The 19,787-nt window shown below is 33.1% G+C and overlaps 2 protein-coding genes across 3 annotated transcripts in view; one reads left to right on the forward strand and one right to left on the reverse strand.

Moving 5' to 3' along the window:
• The window catches only part of Klp10A (kinesin-like protein 10A), a 94,173-nt gene extending 86,129 nt beyond the window's left edge, over positions 1–8,044 (forward strand). For both annotated transcript variants that reach the window (XM_068770068.1, XM_068770069.1), the window contains 4 exons: positions 750–975; positions 2,051–2,162; positions 2,971–3,145; positions 7,383–8,044. In XM_068770068.1, the coding sequence (XP_068626169.1) occupies positions 750–975; positions 2,051–2,162; positions 2,971–3,145; positions 7,383–7,522 (653 nt within the window). In that variant the 3' untranslated portion in view covers positions 7,523–8,044. The remainder of the gene's footprint in view (positions 1–749; positions 976–2,050; positions 2,163–2,970; positions 3,146–7,382) is intronic.
• A 4,333-nt stretch (positions 8,045–12,377) lies between these two features.
• Fic (FIC domain protein adenylyltransferase) lies at positions 12,378–19,026 on the reverse strand. Its single transcript, XM_068770467.1, has 3 exons — positions 17,877–19,026; positions 15,562–15,759; positions 12,378–14,341 (listed from the first exon to the last, which is right to left on the reverse strand). Exons 1-3 carry the CDS (start codon positions 18,902–18,904, stop codon positions 14,209–14,211), a joined length of 1,359 nt encoding a protein of 452 aa, XP_068626568.1. The 5' UTR covers positions 18,905–19,026; the 3' UTR covers positions 12,378–14,208.
• Between the last annotated feature and the right edge of the window lie 761 nt (positions 19,027–19,787).

Consider the following 19,787-nt stretch of genomic DNA (forward strand, 5'->3'; position numbering starts at 1 on the left):
TTGGTATTTAAAATTGTATTGTTTTGTATTGTTTCTAAAGATGTTAATGCTGTCAGCCCTAAGGCTTTTAACAGCTTCATCGGTACTGAGTTCACGGAGCGGAAGGGTCTGTGAACTAGATTATTTAATATTGCATGTTATACTTGGTACCGCATTATTATACTATTTTCAATGCCTCCATTGTTTGTTAATAGTGTTTATGTTATATAATTTACACTGTGCGTTTGAAATTTAATGTCTAAACCAACCTTCTCCTACTTCTTTCGTAGTAAACCTCCTTGCTGAGTATCCCCTCCACGGGTAATCTTGTCGTACCTGCGTCATTGGTTGCGATTGCATTGTTTATGTCCAGCGTAAACTTTACTATACAGAGTGCTGCAGATTTGATATTGCCTGTAATAATAATAAGTTTCTCGAGGTTACATCCTATTGCAGTCAATCTGATCAAAATATTTAAGATACACTATGTAAGTAAAATCCTCACTAATAACCCTTCGGTGGTTGTCCTCGATATGTAGGAGACACTGCTTGATCTATAGACCACACTGGTGCCTCTCGACTTTCTCTATTGTGACCCTATTATTCACCTTCTTAGATCGCTAATGGGGGATTCTGCAGATTTAAGGAGATATAGTTAATAGCATTTTATATTTTTTTACATACATTTTTTTTAATTTGTTGTAGCTATAATATTCAACAGTTTGGAACCAATAAAAATAAAATATTTGAAGGTGTGATTGTGTGTTAAGGGATGGAGAGTGCGGAGATCAACAAGTCACTGCTGGCGCTGAAGGAGTGCATCCGCGCGCTGGGCATGAAGGGCAACAACCACCTGCCGTTCCGCGTGTCCAAGCTGACGCAGGTGCTGCGCGACAGCTTCATCGGCGACAAGTCGCGCACCTGCATGATCGCCATGATCTCGCCCGCCATGTCCTCGTGCGAGCACTCGCTCAACACGCTGCGATACGCTGACAGGTCACACACTCACTCACATATACTTATTAAACTAGTGATTCTTTTGATCTCTAGCTTCGCAACCTTGGCGACTAGCCTAAAAGGTTTAGGCGCCATGCCGTGTATAACCTGCGGAATCTGCAAATGGCAAGCATCGTACAAGCGTAATAAATCCGTATAACAAGAAATGTGGCGAAGGATGGAAGACGTTGCGTGAATAATAATGTAAATAAATGCTGTGACAATGATAGAAAATATAAAAGAGGGAAGTGGAAGGATGAGAGAGAGAGAGAGTTAAAATAGGAAGGTTTAAATCTCTGTCCCAAAAACAAGATGGGAAAAATTAAAAAAAAGGCAGCAGTGAAAGTCCGGTGAAAAAATAACGTTTATGGGCAACTGTGTACGGTATTACAATACACTCCCAAGTAATTATCTTGCAATACATTTAAGGTAATTAAACAATACCTTGTTAAAAAATCGTATTATAGTGTGAAAAATTTTAAGTGATTTTAAGTTTGGGAGAAAGTGACCAAAAACACCTGTGTATTTTTTTAAAGAAAATAAAGTTACAGGTTTCTTTTAAATAGATTGGAAGGAGAGAGGAATAGAATACACCTGAAGGTGTGCTGTTTTCTTTAATTGAAATTCAAAAAAGTTAATAAAATATTCTATTATACATGGTGCAAATTAGATCAGACTTAAAATTTGTAAAGTGAAACAGAAAAACCTCTCCTCTCTATCCTTCTTTTCTAAGAATGTTTTTGGATCCTAATTCGCCAATATCAAGATTCTACCGAATCATGAACAGTGCGATGTAATGAACTTGCAGATGCAGCATGGGTAAATAATTTTGAAGCGGTTTTCAGGAGAATAATTTACTTCTTAATATCATTCTTCAGTTTTTAATTTTTATCTATGTTCTGTAGATGTGGAACTAGCCTTTAAAAGATTGTTACGCTTATGTAAACATATATCGTCTACTTAAGTTATATTTTAAACATGTAAGAGCAGCCTTTAAAATAAAAATTCAATAGATATTATAAACAGAGAGGCAAAAAGAAAATAAAAATGAATTGTAGTGTATGGTGATCCACAGAGTCAAGGAGCTGGGCACGTCGGACGGAGCGCGAGGGAGGGCGGAGTCCCCGCTTGCAGATGTCGACATGGAACCGCCGAGCCATGACCTGGCGCAACTGCGATCCCTCAATGTATGTACTAGCTATTTCAATTTATACATAGATATGTATTAAACCATTAAATACACAAAAATTCCTACTATATATATATATATATATATATATATATATATATATATGTGTGTGTGTTACACTTAAACCTGTGTGCTAGTGAAAATGTACCCCAAAAAAAACACCAAAACGCTTCAAAAGTGGATATAAAAATCATTTATACAAATCAAAAAGTGAAAATTGTATTTATGCGGTAAATATGTCCAATATAAGTCAAAGTGTTACGAAATGACTTTTTTGCTTGAGTCATATGGCAGAGTGGTAAAGTACTTTGGTTTATTATAGGAGGTACAGGTTCAATTCTCTTAAAGAGAAATCGTGAATTAAATGCAGCTAATGTAAAACAGTAAAGCGAAACATTGTAAATATACCAATGTATACTAAAACTAAAAATTGGTATAGTATGACTTATATTACTGCTACTGGATAACTATCTAACTGAAAAAAGAATTTTAAACAAGCAGTGTATGTACAGTACTCGTCCTATAGAATAATTCCGCGTAATACAAGCACTCTCGTACAACGCGTTATGTACAAATAATTAACTTAAACATTTTCGCGTTAAAGAATTAAGATATTTTTATTAGAATATATTTAATTTTATAACAACACAATCGGCATATTTCTTGTGTAAAAAAAATCTAAATAAAATTGTATTGTGATTTTAATACTCATTACATTATATATATTGTATGTACTATACGGGTTGTGTACTAATATAACTAACAATAAAATAATAAAATCTAAATTGGCATGTGAATTGGCGCAGGAGGGCGACATGTCGGCGGAGATGTACACGTTCCACGAGGCGATCGACGAGCTGCAGCGCGCCGAGGAGGTGGTGCTGGACAACCACAAGGCCATTTGCGACTACCAGCAGCACGCGCTGCAGCGCTGCACGCAGCTGCTGGCCATCACGCGCGACGTCGACTACGACCAGGACGGTACGTATCGACTGCGGCTCAGTCTCCTATACTGTACACACACCGAGAGATACGCCATCAATGACTACGGTACATAGCGCTCTGGTGGTGTCTTAACCCTTAAATGCATAATGATGTAAAACTGCAAAATACTACTTAAACGTAAAATGAGTACTAAACTTAAAAGTAAATGCACGGTGTTGTATATCTACAACTTAAAGTTTTAAAAAAAATAAGTATTAAAAGTATTTAAAATTATTATATGCATTATTTTCTATTTTCCCTGCATTTTAGTGTACTTATTTGCAAGGTAAATGTTTTTTTAAAGTATAAATATAAGCCATGCATTTAAGGGTTAAAGTGAATACAACATATAGATGCCCACTGCATTCCTCAAAGATATCTATGGAGGATATACACGTGGCAGACGGGTTAGCGATCGAAGATGCTATTATTGTATGCACAGCATGCTGCTGCCAATAGTCTGGAAACTTGTGAGCAGTGGAAGTCCTGTATAGTTAATGCATGCATGCATGAATTATATAAGATTGTATCCCGGGAATCGAACCCGCATCCTCTGCTCTACTGTACCATAGTGTGTACATACACCAAGAACCATTATACAAGATATAATTAAAGCCTTGTTGTAGTTTCTTCGGCCACTTCTCGCAGTGTAATTGCAATCCACTAAGTCAAGGTTCTATCTTCCCACTTGCACTTTCATCGCAAGACTAAAAGTGTATTATCGACCAGTGACAGTTCAAGACTAGGTCGAATCTGCAAATATCACATAGCAGTGAATGTCCGGTTAAAGAAAAATTCATGACCTCAACTATCAAATTATAGATTGACCACGTTATGTAGTATTCTGATATAGTCTTAGTGTATAGCAGTGTTCCCCAACGTTGGGCCCACGACCCACAAGGGAGCAATACGAAAGTGGAATCGATACATGTAAAACCTTTTCGCATTAACATAAAGAATGCAAGGATTTTAGAAAATAAATACTGGTTTATACAAAAGTATATTAATTCATCGTTCACACCAACTCTCAATAGTAGCATAGTGTGTACATGCATCGAGAGCTAGGCCATCAAGTTTAAAGTCTGTGAACTCTTGTAGTCTTAGACTACACACACACAGCTGTGCAGTATTTGTTTGCACCAAAATTAAAAACCACACCAACAAGCTATGAATTGAATACAAACAGAACTAGAGTTACATTATCCAGAAGATTATTTCGAAATTCTTCTCTATAGTTTAGATAATGGAGATGCTTTTTAGTGATAGTGCGGTTTTATGTAAATATTTTAGTTCTGTTGAAATAAGCTTTACTTATGACTGCAAGTCAATGAACAATAGATGCAATAGAAATAGAAATTTCTTACATCTAGGATGTACATGTGTTGTAGACTTTATATATATGAATATATATAATACACATATGTTATATAAATATATTTATTATGTATATGTACCAGCAATCAACTGTTTACATGAGTATAGAGTAAGTTAAATAAACATGTTACCTCGAAGAAATAATCTATACTTATTTTTGTGTACTTAAGATAGTCTTGCATGGTATTTGTAATAAAAAAATAATTATTCTTTTATTGCTGGATATTTAGTCTTAGTAGTTAGTGAAACGTTTAATAAATTAAAATTATGTCACTCTTGCAATTGTCGGTCATTGAGGCCGAGAGGTTCTGGAGTGGTTCGAGCTGGTAGACGCCCCAGGTGGTGATGATAGACGCTGGATGCGGGCAGCGCAAGGACAGTCATCATGGCGATATTTGTGGAAGTGTCCAGTGGGCATCTATCGGCTGATATGATGATAATGATAAGAGTCATGTTTTGATTTATGTTTTAGTTTAGTACCAAATTTATACACTATATATGCTTGCTTCAATGCGTTTGTGTATTGCACGAGTATGTGTAGCATGTTGTGTGTGTGTAATGCATGCGTGTTGGCGTACGTGTCAGGGCTGTCGCACTGGCGCAAGCGGTCGCGGGCTGCCAACGGAGCATCCCTTCGCGCGCGGAGACTCCTAGGTCTGGACGCATTCGCCTTGTCTCGTATTCACTTAACGCGATCATCGCTTCTGCCAATGCCATAGCTCATGCCACGACCACATGTGTACGCAGAGTTTAATGTGACGTTATTGTAATACATCCTCCCAATAAGTAAGAATAAGACCAATATTTAGCCACTTCCGCACATGCAATGGTAGTCGTGCAACAAACGACACGACTACCACTGCATGTGCGGATGTGGCTAAATATTGGTCTTTTTCTTACTAAGGCTGGACTTCTGCAAGGTAACACCTGATTCCATTAAACATCCTCTCAATACATATGCTTTCTGTCTAATGTGATAGATTGAAGAAATTTAACTTGTACCCGATATGCAGGGAATTATTTTCCACTCTGTCCATTTAGCTAATAACATAAATATTTTTAAAATGGCAACTCTAGAAAATCTTTTGTCTATATAAAATCATGGAAGAGATATTTTAAATCGGGACCTTTTGAAAGGTACCTTCTGAAAGGACGATGACGTCATAGTTAGTTAATTATCATCTTTCATAATTTGCACTAAAACAATGAATAGTGGATTTTTACCAATGTGACATTGAAAGATAAATAGCCATTTTAAAATAAAGAAAAATTACTATTTATTTGCAAAATTAGTATTGGTCAGATCAAAAAAGATTTTTTATTATTAATATTATTACGTAACACATATTTAAATACAGTAATAGATTTATTTTCAAATTTTGCAAAAAATCAAATAATTTGACCAGTGTTTATTTTATTGGAGGATTTTCAATTTTCATAAGACATAGCATGTGGTAAAACTAAATCCTCTTTACTGATACGATCTTCATTTCTCCAAGTACTTTATTCAAAATGAAAAAAAAAATGCATTTAATTATAAATTAATTATACTTAAACATTTTAACATTAATAGTTTCACATAAAGTAATATAATATTTTTAATGCAGTGGTGGACAAGATTACAGTTCCTTAAACTTGAAATACATATGTATGTTTCTCCCTTCTAAATGAAAGGGGTAAATTTTTCTCATTGTTCAATATATATATAAATATATATATTACTATTTCTCAACGATAAAATCTATAACTAGTATCAATAGTTATGTTCACATAATAAATCAGTGTCAGTATTGTCCTTGTGTCCATAATTTCCCTTGTTGCTGGTTTATCGAGTTTGTTATAAAAATATATGATAGTGATGTACAACAATTTCTCTCAGTTATTATCAATTACTCATTAATTCATTAAATTTTTGACATGTCATGGCAACATTAACAATTTCGCTATAAACACATCGTGGTTCTTAAAGGGATTTTGTAATAATGCTTATGTTTACTAAAATATAAATATACTCTTGACTAATATGAGATATATGTCCCATTGTTGACACATTGTTTTTTAATGATAATATAAGTTTGCGAAATTATTTATCTGATTTAGTAGTTATGAACAACATTTGTGAAGATGATCAAAAAAAACCATGACTAATTTTGTTGTGGGCACCTGATCAGGATGTTGGGTTAGGTTACAATGGATATAATAGCATTATTTAGAACTGAAAGATGGAAAACCCACTTTAATTATAGTTTTCAGGCATTTGTCTGTTTACATATACATGTGATCACTCTAAATAAAGCTAAGAGGAAAATAATATGAATTAAAATGTAAACATTATATCTGAAAGTTTTAAATTCAAAAACGATATATTTTTATATGTTCACGGTACCTTGGAAATATTTATTTCGGTGATCATTGTAATGTAATATAAACATGTATTACATTTCACAAGACACTCCAAAATAAGGGCTTTTAATATATTTTCTTATTACACTTTTATATTACCTGTAGTAAATAAGAGGTGTTTAGATTCTGTTATATTGTGAATAAAATTTTTATATTTATGGAGAAATGCTATTACATCTTGGTATCGATATTCCAAAGACAAGTGAAAAAATGTTTTTAAAAACATTATGTTTGTAGATTAAAAATGTTTTTGAACAATTAAAAATTATTAGCTTGCATTTTAGAAAAGGGGGTGAGAAGAGGGTACAAAATAAACTGTTTTTAACAGTGTGTCCCCAAAATAAGTGTGGTGTGTGGGGTGAGAAGAAGGTACAAGTTAAACTCCTTTTAACAATGTGTCCCCAAAAAAAGTAGTGTCAAAAAAGGTGTGGTTATATGTGTATATTTGTTGTGACAGCGTATGCGACGCAGTGGGAGGAACTGTTGAACGAGCAGCTGGCCGTGTTGGCGCAGTCCCGCGACATGGTAGCGGAGTTCCGAGCCAAGATGCAGCAGGAGGAACACATCTCGCGCCGCATCCAGCCGCGCCACCACTAGCCGCCTCCATCTTTATTGCGTCTGATACCTTACGGCTGGCTTACCCCCCCTCCTTATATTCACCACAACATCGGGACGCTGTCAAAGGCCTCCCAGTGTTATCGTGCAACACACACGATTAGGGTATTTAAATTGCGGACTTTATACTTTTGTTGCGTTTCGTTTGTACCAGGTGAACGCTTTGAGTCCAAGCGTAGAATTCCATCTGTGAAACATCGAAGGGATCTATGCTTTTCTTATTAATATTTATTAACTTTTTTTTTGTATAGATACTTTGTGATGTTTGGATAATGCAACTCCTATCGTGAGCGTTAGATGACGTCCATTTTAAAAATTCCTATATAGTCGTCATTACATTGAATTAAGCTGCGCTCGTTTTATAAACATTTAAAGAAGTTTGCTATTGTTTTGTCGCCTATCATTCGATTAGACTTTATCTTGCATTTCAGGGAAGAAAATTGGGGATATTATTCTATGCGGTTGACTTATTTTTTTAACGATCGATAAACTATTATTTAATATCAATTTGTCAAAGATACTTCACTGTTTCAAAATGGTGGATTTTTTGCGACTGTCATTGGTTGTCAAAAAGCGCGGGAACTGCTCGGAACAAATTAACTTGTAAAAATTACCCGTAGCTGGTCTACTAGTCTTACTTTGATCGTTATTGACCAAAATAAAATAGGTTTTTTCTTTTAATATTTGATGGTCACGAATTAAAAAAATATTTTCCTACCTCGAAGTGACAGCGTGATTTTTTTTTTAAATTAAAAATATACTTTTTCCCGATTGGACACTTACCGAAATATCGTCGACGGAAGCTATAGACTGTATAATGTCAGTTGTGTTGCCAGCACAAATATTGAACGCGCCTTCATGTACAGTTCGCTAATAGAATCAAAATCATTATTTTTAAATCATTAATGTTTAACTTAAAACCAAGTGAACATCGATAGCCTTAATCAATATCGCTTCTCACGTGGTTTTGTCATGAATTTCGTCCGATTTTTCGTTTCAGATAGATTAAAATACATAATAGGTTAAATATATGTGGCCGTTTAAAATTACTGTTTGTGTAAATCTGTGTGACGTCATATCGATTAATTAACATTTGCCTTTTAATTTCCTAACTCGTGCATTTAACAAATGGCCTACTTAATAAAATTGTAGATAATTTATAATAAAATCCGAGATCGGTCGAGTACAAAGCGACACGAGCTCATTATTACCAGTAATCTATTTATATAGCACATTTGTTTTCGCATATTATCAGTTGTAATACTCGTAATGTTGTGAGGATGTTTAAAATATATATGTGAGCAATTAAATTGTGTTTATACTTCTGTTTTGTGATTAACATATGAATATATATAAAAGATGTTTGTTAGCCGATGTCATTGGGGTGTTTATAAGTGTCTGCGGTTTGGTGAGTTTCTTGTTACTGTATTGTTGAGGTTATTTCGAGTATATCCTATGTGAACATTTCGCGTGAAACACTCAATGTATCTATGTCTCGTCAAAACATATGTTATGTCGCACACAGTAGCTTGTTTAATATTCGCAATTAAATATAGTTTAATTTGCGAACTATTTTCACTGATTATTTAGAAAATGTTTGATTCTATCGACTCTGAAACTGAATGTCACCCTTGTGAAGATTGTTCTCATGAGCCGGATGACAGCAATGAGCCTATTGTGATAGAAAAAATACTGGCTTCATGTTCCATGAGTTATCAAACAATGTCAACATGGTATATATGACTTATGGTGTCATTTGAAAATTCTTTGTCAAATCGAATACATTATTTTGTTCTACAAAGTCATACTTAAAGTGTACAAGTTCCAATGATGTAATGTCATTTTTGATATAATACTGCTCCATATACATGGCAGTGCCTGAACACGTCCTTATGTAATATCTAGATTAGAATAAGTTTAGTATACCTAGACTTAACTAGTGACCATCATAGAGAAACGTCATCTGACATTAGAGGCTTTTATAATCTGTACCCGATTCCTTGCCGCCAATTTTTCTCTATATTTGGTCAATAATTTGATTCAATTTGACAGGTTTCATATTTGATACGGAAGACATTATTTGAGATTTTAATTTTAATAAACATCCGGATTTGAATGTAGGTGAAAAATAACAAAAAAATTGTTTTATAAGGCTGCTTGCAACAACAAACATGATCTAAAAATAAAAAAGATAAAAAAGCGTAAACTGTATGAAAACATGTATATGTGGTTATATTATCTGTATTTCACAATGCATTTAAATAAAGCGCCGGTGAAAATAAATTTCTACACGCCTGATTGAAATTATGTGAAAAATAAAAATAGAAAAATGTCATATTAATAAAAATATAGAAGCTTATGTTATTTTTTGGATGACCTATTACATTGTTTTATACATTTCAATTCTGTTTTGATACGAATTAAATATAGTTAGCGACATCTTATTGTAACTTTTTTTTATTTTGTTTGAGATTACCGGATGAGTTGAACAGTATTAAATAACAGAACGTTAATTAGGCTTGGCCACGAAACTTTTTTTTAATAAACTTTATCCTTGCAATTTAAATTTTTTTTATCTATAATTGTCTTTTGGTAAATATTATTTTTGTAATTTTCATACGTTTTGTTAATTTTAGTCGAAACAAGGATAGAAGAATGTCTGTATTTTAACGTACCAGAGAAGCTTATGTGGCAACACTAAGGCAATTGCATGTTTGTATTATTGAAAATAAATTATGTCGTAGTTTGAATTATTTAGACCTTTTTTTCATTTGTTGTATGAAATCATTCGTTAAGACTGTTATAGTTGTTAAACATCTGATGGGGGTATTTAAAAAATTTCAAATAGCCAGTGAATGGTATGTGTAGCCATGCTTATATACAAGAATCTAATATGATAGAATATTATGAAAGTTTCTTGCCTTGTGGGTTGACGTCCGACCGGGGCTAGCTTAGAGAGGCCTTGGAAGTAATGTATACAATGGGTTACAAAGTTAATTAGATAGCGCTTTTTATTAATTAAGTCTCTCTGTATCAGAGCGGCTGCCGACGTCGTCTTTGTACCGAACGAAATCTCCGACGCGCGTACAACGTATTGGAATGTTCGCGACGTGAATGCGGGCCTTATTCGATATAAATTTAGTTTTGTATAGAGGTGTGTTAAATGGACAAGTGAGGACACGGGGCAAGATGGCGGTTCGTCCCGGTTGAAATGCTTTATTATAATAAACATATTTTAACATCGCACAGTATAATAAATTAATCGAAATTGATGTTTGTTTTATTTTTTAATACTCTATGAATTATACCCTGATATTAAATAGTATGAATAAAAATATATTTTACGTTTCCTAGCAGTGTTTGTTCAGCTGTATAGGACTGATATTTGCGATGTTGGCGGGTTCATTCCCGGGATATATATTATATGACTGCCACTGCTCACAAGTTTCCAGGTTCTGGACAGCAGCGTTCTCTGCGTACAATAATACCACACTGCAACCCATCTGTCAAGCATGGCGATTATTGAATTTCCGTCCATAGATATCTATGGTGGAGGCTTATGCCTTGTAGTGGGTGTCTATGGATTAAAACAAAGACACAAGAAGTTGACAGAAGACACAAAAAAGCACCAGGCAGATACAGGAAGAAAGATTTAGATAACATTAAAAATTCTTACCATAAACCGTGTGCAAATTGCGGTAGGGAGTATAAGCAAATTGAAGGCGTATGGCATTACGCGCTTAAATTGTTTTTACCTTATACGGTAATGTTTCGAAATCAACCCATCTGTTGGCATACGTATGTGCGCCGCACAGCTTTGTACTTTTGCACCCAGATTTGGCCTTGAATATTTCACTGTTTAATATAAATATTAATAAGACTGATCATAACTTTGACTAATATAAAAAAAAGATAATTAAAAGTATATAAAAACGAATGTGGGATAATACAATTATAAGTAAGGAAAGGTCCAATATATAGCTACTTCCGCCATGCAGCAGCAGTCGTGCAATAAAGTGCACCGTCCGCCAGACCGTGCGGTAAACAATGCGAATTATACAACTACCACCGTCAAATCACTCAACACGTGTTTCACTCCTTCACGGGGCATCCCCAGGAGTAATGTTACACCGATTAGTGCCAAACACAGAGTCAATCACTAGTTGTGTACATACGTACGTTGTGTACGCTAAAAATACATAGTACTAAATTTCTAACACACAAAGTATTTGATAACATTATACACATTTTATATTCGGAGTAGTAATAGTAGGTTCTATCTCTGCTCAATCAATATTTAGTTTCAATAGATTACTAGTTGACCCAGCGAATTTTTTTCCGACCAACAGTCAATGAATGAGCATATTTTAAACCCCAAATTTATACAAAATTATTTATCGCTTAAATTTTTACACGGTTAGACTAATGTTTTGACTTATTTTTTATAATGGTAATTTAAATTAAATATACACAAAAAACATAACAATCGGTCCAGACGTTCTAGTTTTAAATAATGTAACCCACTCAACTTAGTATTATATATATAAATATTTTACTAAAGCCAGCCGACGCCATTTTCTCCTATATACTTATAAGAAAAATGAGTTGGGTAACAGTTATCCTAAAATAAACTATATAGGCGAATAAAACTACAGCACATCATATAAAACTGCTATATTCATGAAAAAAAAACACGTTTTGTACTAAAAAGAAAATGAACACGATAGATTTAAACAAATCAATCATCAACAATCATTCGGGAAGACAGCGTAGCCAAATATAATTGCAACAATTTATAACAAGAAATTACTTCCATTTATATTATTAGAAACACGCATTTAGAACAATATGTTTTATAGCAGTATAATAATGAATAAATTAAAACACAATACCATACGTCTTAATACATCAAAAGAGATAAATAACATAACGTCAATTATCACAGAACATTTCCGTTTACATGTGAATAAATAAAGTGACATAATTACAAAATTTATACAATTTATAACGATTCAAAGGTAATATGAATAAAACAAACAACACAAATTGTTTATTAACTAGTTACCTTATTGGAGTTCAATTGAACAACAAAACAGTCTAACCTAAATAACATTTTGAACTGTACAAAACACAGAAAAATAATACATTATATAAATATTTACAAAAATTTACGATTAAAAAAAAAACATAATTGATAAATAGACATTGTATCCATTCGACAAATGTCACTGTCAATATTGTTATGGCGCCAATTTTGACTATATTGTAATTGTGCGTTGTTTTTGGTATTTATTAACAATATTAAAATTTACAAGAAGCTTGCCCGCCCGCAGGCAAGAATATTAATATGAATCATCTCCGGTAACATTATGACTCCATTTTAGTTGAAAGTCAGCGTTATTTTAACAAACGAGTAATAATCGATACGTCATACAGTGCGAAAGTATTTTAAATATCAGTGGACGCAGTAAGTACTAATTTAATGTATTTACAATGAAATAATAAATAGAAACCATATTTTTAAGTAATGTTATAAAGAAACGTCATATGAAACGTCATACGAAATAAGGATATCGCAATAATACTTTTTAGTATAAATAAACAGCTATGTGCTAAGAATATACAAGTGACGCATATATGTTATAGTACCTAAATTCAGAAGTATAATTCGGAATTTGTGTTAAATATTTTAACCTTGCTATCTTAATTAAAAATGCAATTTACTATTTGAAAGAATTTTGTGAAATATCTTGCAAAATCTAATTAGTATTTGGCATTGTAGGATCTGCAATACGTCATCCACAACGGCGCATCTAACAGGAGAATCCCACGCCAGTGCGTCCTATATTTACGATAGGCAAAAGAGAACGCTCTATAATATTAGGGGACCGGTAAGTAAGTTCTTAAGTTAAATTCACACAACTACATTTTTAACAAGTTTTTATTTCTAATCAACAATATATTCACCATCGTTATCAACAACCTTTTGCCATCTATTACACAAATTTTCAATGTCGGAGCTGTTACAAATCAATGGTTTTTCTTTAAAATATGTTGACAGAAACAACATTACTTTCCGATCCCTTTAATCACCTTGTGATTGGCTGATGGTTTTTATTGGTTGAATATTGTTCTCAAAGTTTTAAAAATTGGTATTAATATGGATTAATCTTGATCAATTTACACACTTCTACTTTGGAGTTCATGTTGTCATTACCTCCAAGGCCTACCGGCCCTAGGAATAATACCACAGTACATTTAATAATATGAAAGAGTTTTGTACAATTAACTAATTAAAAAATGTAGCTATTATTTACATAAAAAATGTGTTAGACATAGTATTTGAAAATAAACACAAAAGTTTTTGATTTTAATTATAAATTGTGAGTTTATCTTAAATTCAAATGAGCCAGTTATTTATACTTTGCTGACAAAAATTCTCAAGAATTGTTAAATATATTAAAAATAGTAAGTAATAATCTATTTAAACTTCAAGTATATATTTCAAACAATATTAAGCCCCAAACAAATAAAAGGATTTTTAGAACTAATAATTCCCTTTAACATTTAAACCAGAAATACTTCCAAACATGTGTATTCCATTATAAACTTTATACCCTTGACTTAAAAATCAAAAACATTTATTATAACGTAAAGGAATCCGTTAGTCATAGAAGGTCATCCTCAAAGCCCTCCCCGGTGAGTATGTGGGGCTCACCAATTGCTGGCACCATGTGACTGTACTCGCTTGTTGCCCACAGGTAGAGGTTCAGAGTTCGCTCCGTACATTGTGCTATAAATCTGAAATATTAAATTTATATAAATAAATGTTTTCAGCAAATGAAAAATAAATCAAAATTTCATATCATTTGAATTCTATTTTTGTTCCAGTATGGAACATGTATATGTTAACATTTTTAGAGGTAATAAATTAAGAATTCCATTGTTTCTTAATTTTTAACAAAATCTCTCATCTGTTTTACATATATATTCACTAGTTACAGTACTACACTAGGTATGTGATGTTTTATCAGTAGTTGTATTACGTGCGACAGAGATAACGCTCTGCGAAGTCGAAATTAGCCGATTGTCTCTTTCCAAAGGTCGATTTGCAATATTTATCGCCAGGTACTGTACTAGTATTTTAAATTACGAAAATCATATATCTGGTCTAATACTAAAATTAATCTGAAAAATTTCAGCTAACGGTTTATAAAATCTTTTCACGTTAAATATAATTATGACTATGTGAATCTAGGAAGTATGTTATATTGTTAGTACATTGTTATAGGCGGATAAATTTTTTATGTTTTATAATAGATCAAAGACATTAAAAGTCACAAACAAGAATTAACAAGAACAGTTAATCAATAAGCTTATGCTTTTTACAAATTAACACATAATAATTTAAAAAAATATGATTATTGCTCATCATTGCATAGTGCATATAGTTCTAATTTAGGGAAATTACTCTAATAAAAATGTAATTAGAGATATGTTCAGTCAAGTAATAAAGGGGGGATTCCCAAGTGTTTTAAGGCAATACTCATCAATTTAAAAACATTAAATGAGTGAACTTTAAATATTCTGTATACTCTATGCTAAAATACTAGTCATTTATACAGTATGTTCGTATACATAACATAACTTATAGAGTATGTTCAAATTTTGCGCGTAATTTAGTCACAGAACTGGTTTCATTAGACAGACCGTATTGGCATTTCATATTGTAACTTGTCTCTAGTCCAGAACCCATTCAACTTTCCAATCTGCTGGGCTGTACCAATTACTTTCGTTTGTCCATGGATCTCCTCATTTTAGAGTGAAAGCTACAAACCACAAGGTTACCAAACCACCAAGATTACAAAGATCTTGCTAAGGTCAATGGAAGATCCTGGATGCAAGTCACTTCCTACTGGTTGTATTGGACATCTGTGTAGGGGGTATGTTCTTAGTAATGCAGCTTTCATGGATGAAATGATGATGACAATTGTGGAATCTGTAGTATACAATGGATGTACCTGACAAAAGGCCTGACGTCTCCTTCATTGGCAGTCTGTAGGTGCTGGTAATACAGATGGCGATGTTGCTTTACAATGATCACCGGTGGGTATCCAGCCTGCATCAGCAACAAGTTCATCAGCAATCTTGACGTTCGTCCATTCCCATCTACAAATGGGTGTATATGTACCAGCTTATAGTGCGCCAAGGCCGCATATCTGGAAGATATTATTTTAATAAATTTCAGTTTTTAAACTAACAATTTATACTTTTTTAATTTAATATTCTATACATTTAAATGGTTTTATAATAAACAGAAAACTGTAATGGGTGGTCTTATCACACAAGGCAATCTCTTACAGGCAACCATAGTATGGAAAAGGTAGAAGTATTAATAATGGGTAGTTAACATGTAGAAAAATACATATGTATATAACATATATACTTATAATAAATAGGTATAAGTTATAAATATAATTCAATAATAAATAAAAGATGAAAGAGATTTGGATCACTCTTGTCTCAGAAATAGAGAAAGAAATAGAATTAATTAAGGAATGGACCCTCAACAATTTTCCAAGAAAACCCTGCCTTTGGAAGTATTTGAGGAGGGTATAAAGACCCTCTGTAATGCACAGAGAATGCAAAAAAAAATTATTAGGCTATCAATAGTCAATAGAAAAAAATACACACAAATTTGTTGCATTTCTATTACAATCATTACATTTTCACTGGATCAACAATTATAGGTTGATGCATGTACAAAAACCATATCTTGAATTATGTTATGGTTTGATCACGTTGTGTCTATCACTTTTTTATATCAGCTATGGTTGAATTATCAATATTTAAATTTGACACATATTTTATAATTTTATATATATAAATATAATATATTTATATACATATAATATACATATATATATATATATAATTTTAAATTAATTTAGACATAATTAGGAAATTTTATTGAGAGTTGCAAATAATTCTTGAAAGAGCCACTAGGGTCATGCGCTGTAGTTAACACCGCCCCTCATATTATACTATAATATCAAAGCAAATTATGTTCTATTCCATAGTACCCAAAGGACAGTTTTATTTATGACATCTTTCTATAAGTTGCCAAGTTGATGTCATACATATCAATCAACTTAATAGAACATACTCATTACTGGATTCAGATTTGAGTCAAATTATAACTTGAACATCATAGTCCACTGGGCATCATAGGCCTATATCTAGATATAGGCCGCCTCCAGATATTTCCAATAGGATTGGTTATAGCAGCCTGCATCATGCATCTTTCGACAACCTTTATAAGGTCTTCTGTCTACTTTAAGGGTGAACAACCTGTACTGTTTCCCACTTTTTAGCATCCACTTAGCAATGTTAAGACAAGGGCCTTCATGGTCATCTGATTTGAACTATTTTTACAATATATAGTACGTTTCAGTAATAAAAAGTATAGTACATTGAATAACGCATGTCTGAAGACCCAGCTCCATGACCATTATGTTTTGCCAATGATAATATACAGATTCAAGATGTGGTCTCTTACAACTAACCTCATAAGAAGGATTAAAGCATCTAGAGAGCAAAGAAGAGGGCTATATTAGAAGTTTCTCTATAAGATTGAATCAGAAATGGGAAGATTTACAGAATCATCATCACCAACTTAGCTTAATTAATTATCACTTTGGAGATGATGTGATGGAAATTATGAATTTGAAATGTAGAAATGATGGCTGCTAAAGGTGCTTGAGAGGCGATCACTAGCAGGTAGAGGTGGCGTGAGTAGGGCCTCACTAGCTGCACCAATGACATAGTTAAGGTCTGCCTGTATCCTTCTCATGAGAAGTCACTGGATACAGATAGTGGAAGACTTGTCATTAAGGTGATTTATGCCTTGTTACCTGACACCAATCAAAGAAAGAACACTTAGTTTTTCAGTAGCTAAGCAAGGCATGGGCTAAAAAGGATTGCCATGATCTCACTCTTTAAGTTGCCTCTGATAGTCCAAATATTTAACCAAAGATGACATAATTTTGATCACTTTTACAAATTGTTTTATATATTTTTTATTTAATATTGATTTTTTAAGTTTAAAGAATATTGCAGTAACTCATCCATACATAATTATTTATTAATTTTAAATTATTTCATGTAATGTCAAAATAACAATCTTTTTTCATTTTTGTCTATTATTACATCTGAAAAAATTTTAATAAATATTTGTAGAAATACTGATGGACACAACAGTTCATAACTTGCTTTCTAATAGGCGCTTTAGGAGTGTACTAGAAGTCTTATGTTATAATTTTTATATTTTACTTACCTAACTGGATGCAAATCCAAAGCATCTTCAGAATTTAACCATTCTAAAAACTGCTTCATCAAATGGTGAATTTCCGATGGTCCTGGTGGAATATGACCTCCGACATAGACCTGAGTCCTTCTGAAATGACCTCCTTCAACTGGATCAACATGTCCTAACACTCTTTTATGTATCTCAAGTATATCTCCCATTGTGATGTCTCTCAAACGATAAAGCAATGTTGAGTTGATGTATTTCATGGCCGCGTCCAGACCAAGTATTTCATTGTGCTCATCTATGCTCTTTCCTGCTACAGCAATTCTTGTTTCCAATACACTTCTGGTCTGCTGTAAGGTCATTGTATTTCCTTCTATACCAACCGTGTGGTAAATGTGCTGAAAATATGCCTCCTTTTTAGCTCTACATAATGCTGAGTTATTCTCTGGTATAGACAATAATGCATCTCGTTTTTCATCAATTTTTTTTAACATACCCCTGTCTAGATTCTCTACTATACTCGCTGTTCTTTGCCTATTCATTAGAGCACCGGTATGGTCAGGGAAATTTGATAATGCTAATGTATACAGCTGGTCAGCTTTGACTATGTCTTTCTTTGTATCCTCTAGAAATTCGCCGTAGTGGTTTAATATGTCCGCGTGTTTTGGAGAGAGAGCAAAGGCATGTTGGAAGAGTTTAAGTGCTTTGTCAGTCTTACCAACTTTCTTCATTTCTAACGCAGCGTTGAGTGAAACAACAGCTTCTGCGTCACGAGCTTTATCATGTCGTCTCACAGATGAAGGCGGTGACTCATCGACGACTGGTTCTAAATAATTACCGTACAATCCCGAGGGTATTGGGAAGAAAGGTTTGATAAGTTTTACGTCGTTGTTTAGTAATTTATGAAAGGATATTACCACCGCTAGAGTGCACACCACACTGGATAGTATCAGCAACGTTTTACAACGATCTAAAATCATTTTCGTGTGTAAACACTTACTGTGGACGCATTTCATGGTTTCCGCTTGCTTTGCTCTACCTAACAACAACATGATTGCCAAGCGCAACGTTTAGTCGGCTTATCACTGGTATAATAGCGTCGAGCTTTCTATATAATTCAGAATTCATTGTGGATGGCGAATAAAATCGAAAACGCTAATCGAAACCAAACACGTATAGCCATTTTTGACGGTTAACAGATGTTAAGTTGTCAACTTGACATTTGACAAATTTTCTGTTCCGTTATACGCAAATAATTAATTTTAAAAATGATAATGTTTTTTTTTATTTACATTTTATAGTCTATATATATTTGTTAATTAATGTAAATTACACTTGTATTCCTTTTTTGAAAGTTTTTGTAAGACGGTATATCGATTTCGATCGAATTATAGTACATATGCGAATTTAATACATATTGTGATATATTCATCAAGTCTAATATCCAAAGTCTAAGTAAACTAATATGTCATGATAAAGATAACAGATAATTCACTAATATAATATTAAAGATAACTTATCGTAATAATTAAATAACTTATCAAATGTAGTCGGACATAGAAAATTGTCGGTACTTCTTCATATAAGTCTCGTGGGACAATGTTTGTAATTATAATTATTTTATTACTTCTATATATATTCATTTACTAAACGGCTGATAATGATTCTGGATTAGTTTTGTCACTCAAATTTGAAGATTTCCATACCACTTTTTTTAAAACGAATTTTATTTACGTTCATTTAAAAATACATAATCAAGCTTGTGCTCTCTCCATAAGTAGCGATTTCTTGTGAGAGTATGTTGGAACTGCTGTTATCTTCAACCAATATTCTTCATATCGTCCATCGACGTACTTACCACGCACGACGTCTCTTTACTTTGGTGATCGGACGACAACCGGTGTATTTTACGTGGTATGGAATTTGGCCCACTCC

This window comes from Battus philenor, unplaced genomic scaffold (genome assembly GCF_028537555.1).
Source record: "Battus philenor isolate CCGP_79_NKW_IND1 unplaced genomic scaffold, ilBatPhil1.0.hap1 SCAF_3, whole genome shotgun sequence".
In the NCBI taxonomy this organism is placed as follows: Eukaryota; Metazoa; Arthropoda; class Insecta; order Lepidoptera; family Papilionidae; genus Battus; species Battus philenor.

Excerpts from the sequence above, each read along its gene's own strand:
- Fic (XM_068770467.1), bottom strand. The coding sequence starts at position 18,904 with ATGTTGTTGTTAGGTAGAGCAAAGCAAGCGGAAACCATGAAATGCGTC. Across the intron at positions 15,760-17,876 it reads TTGGATTTGCATCCAGTTAG|ATATGCGGCCTTGGCGCACT; the intron begins GTAAGTAAAATA and ends AATATCTTCCAG. Across the intron at positions 14,342-15,561 it reads GACGTCAGGCCTTTTGTCAG|ATTTATAGCACAATGTACGG; the intron begins GTACATCCATTG and ends TTAATATTTCAG.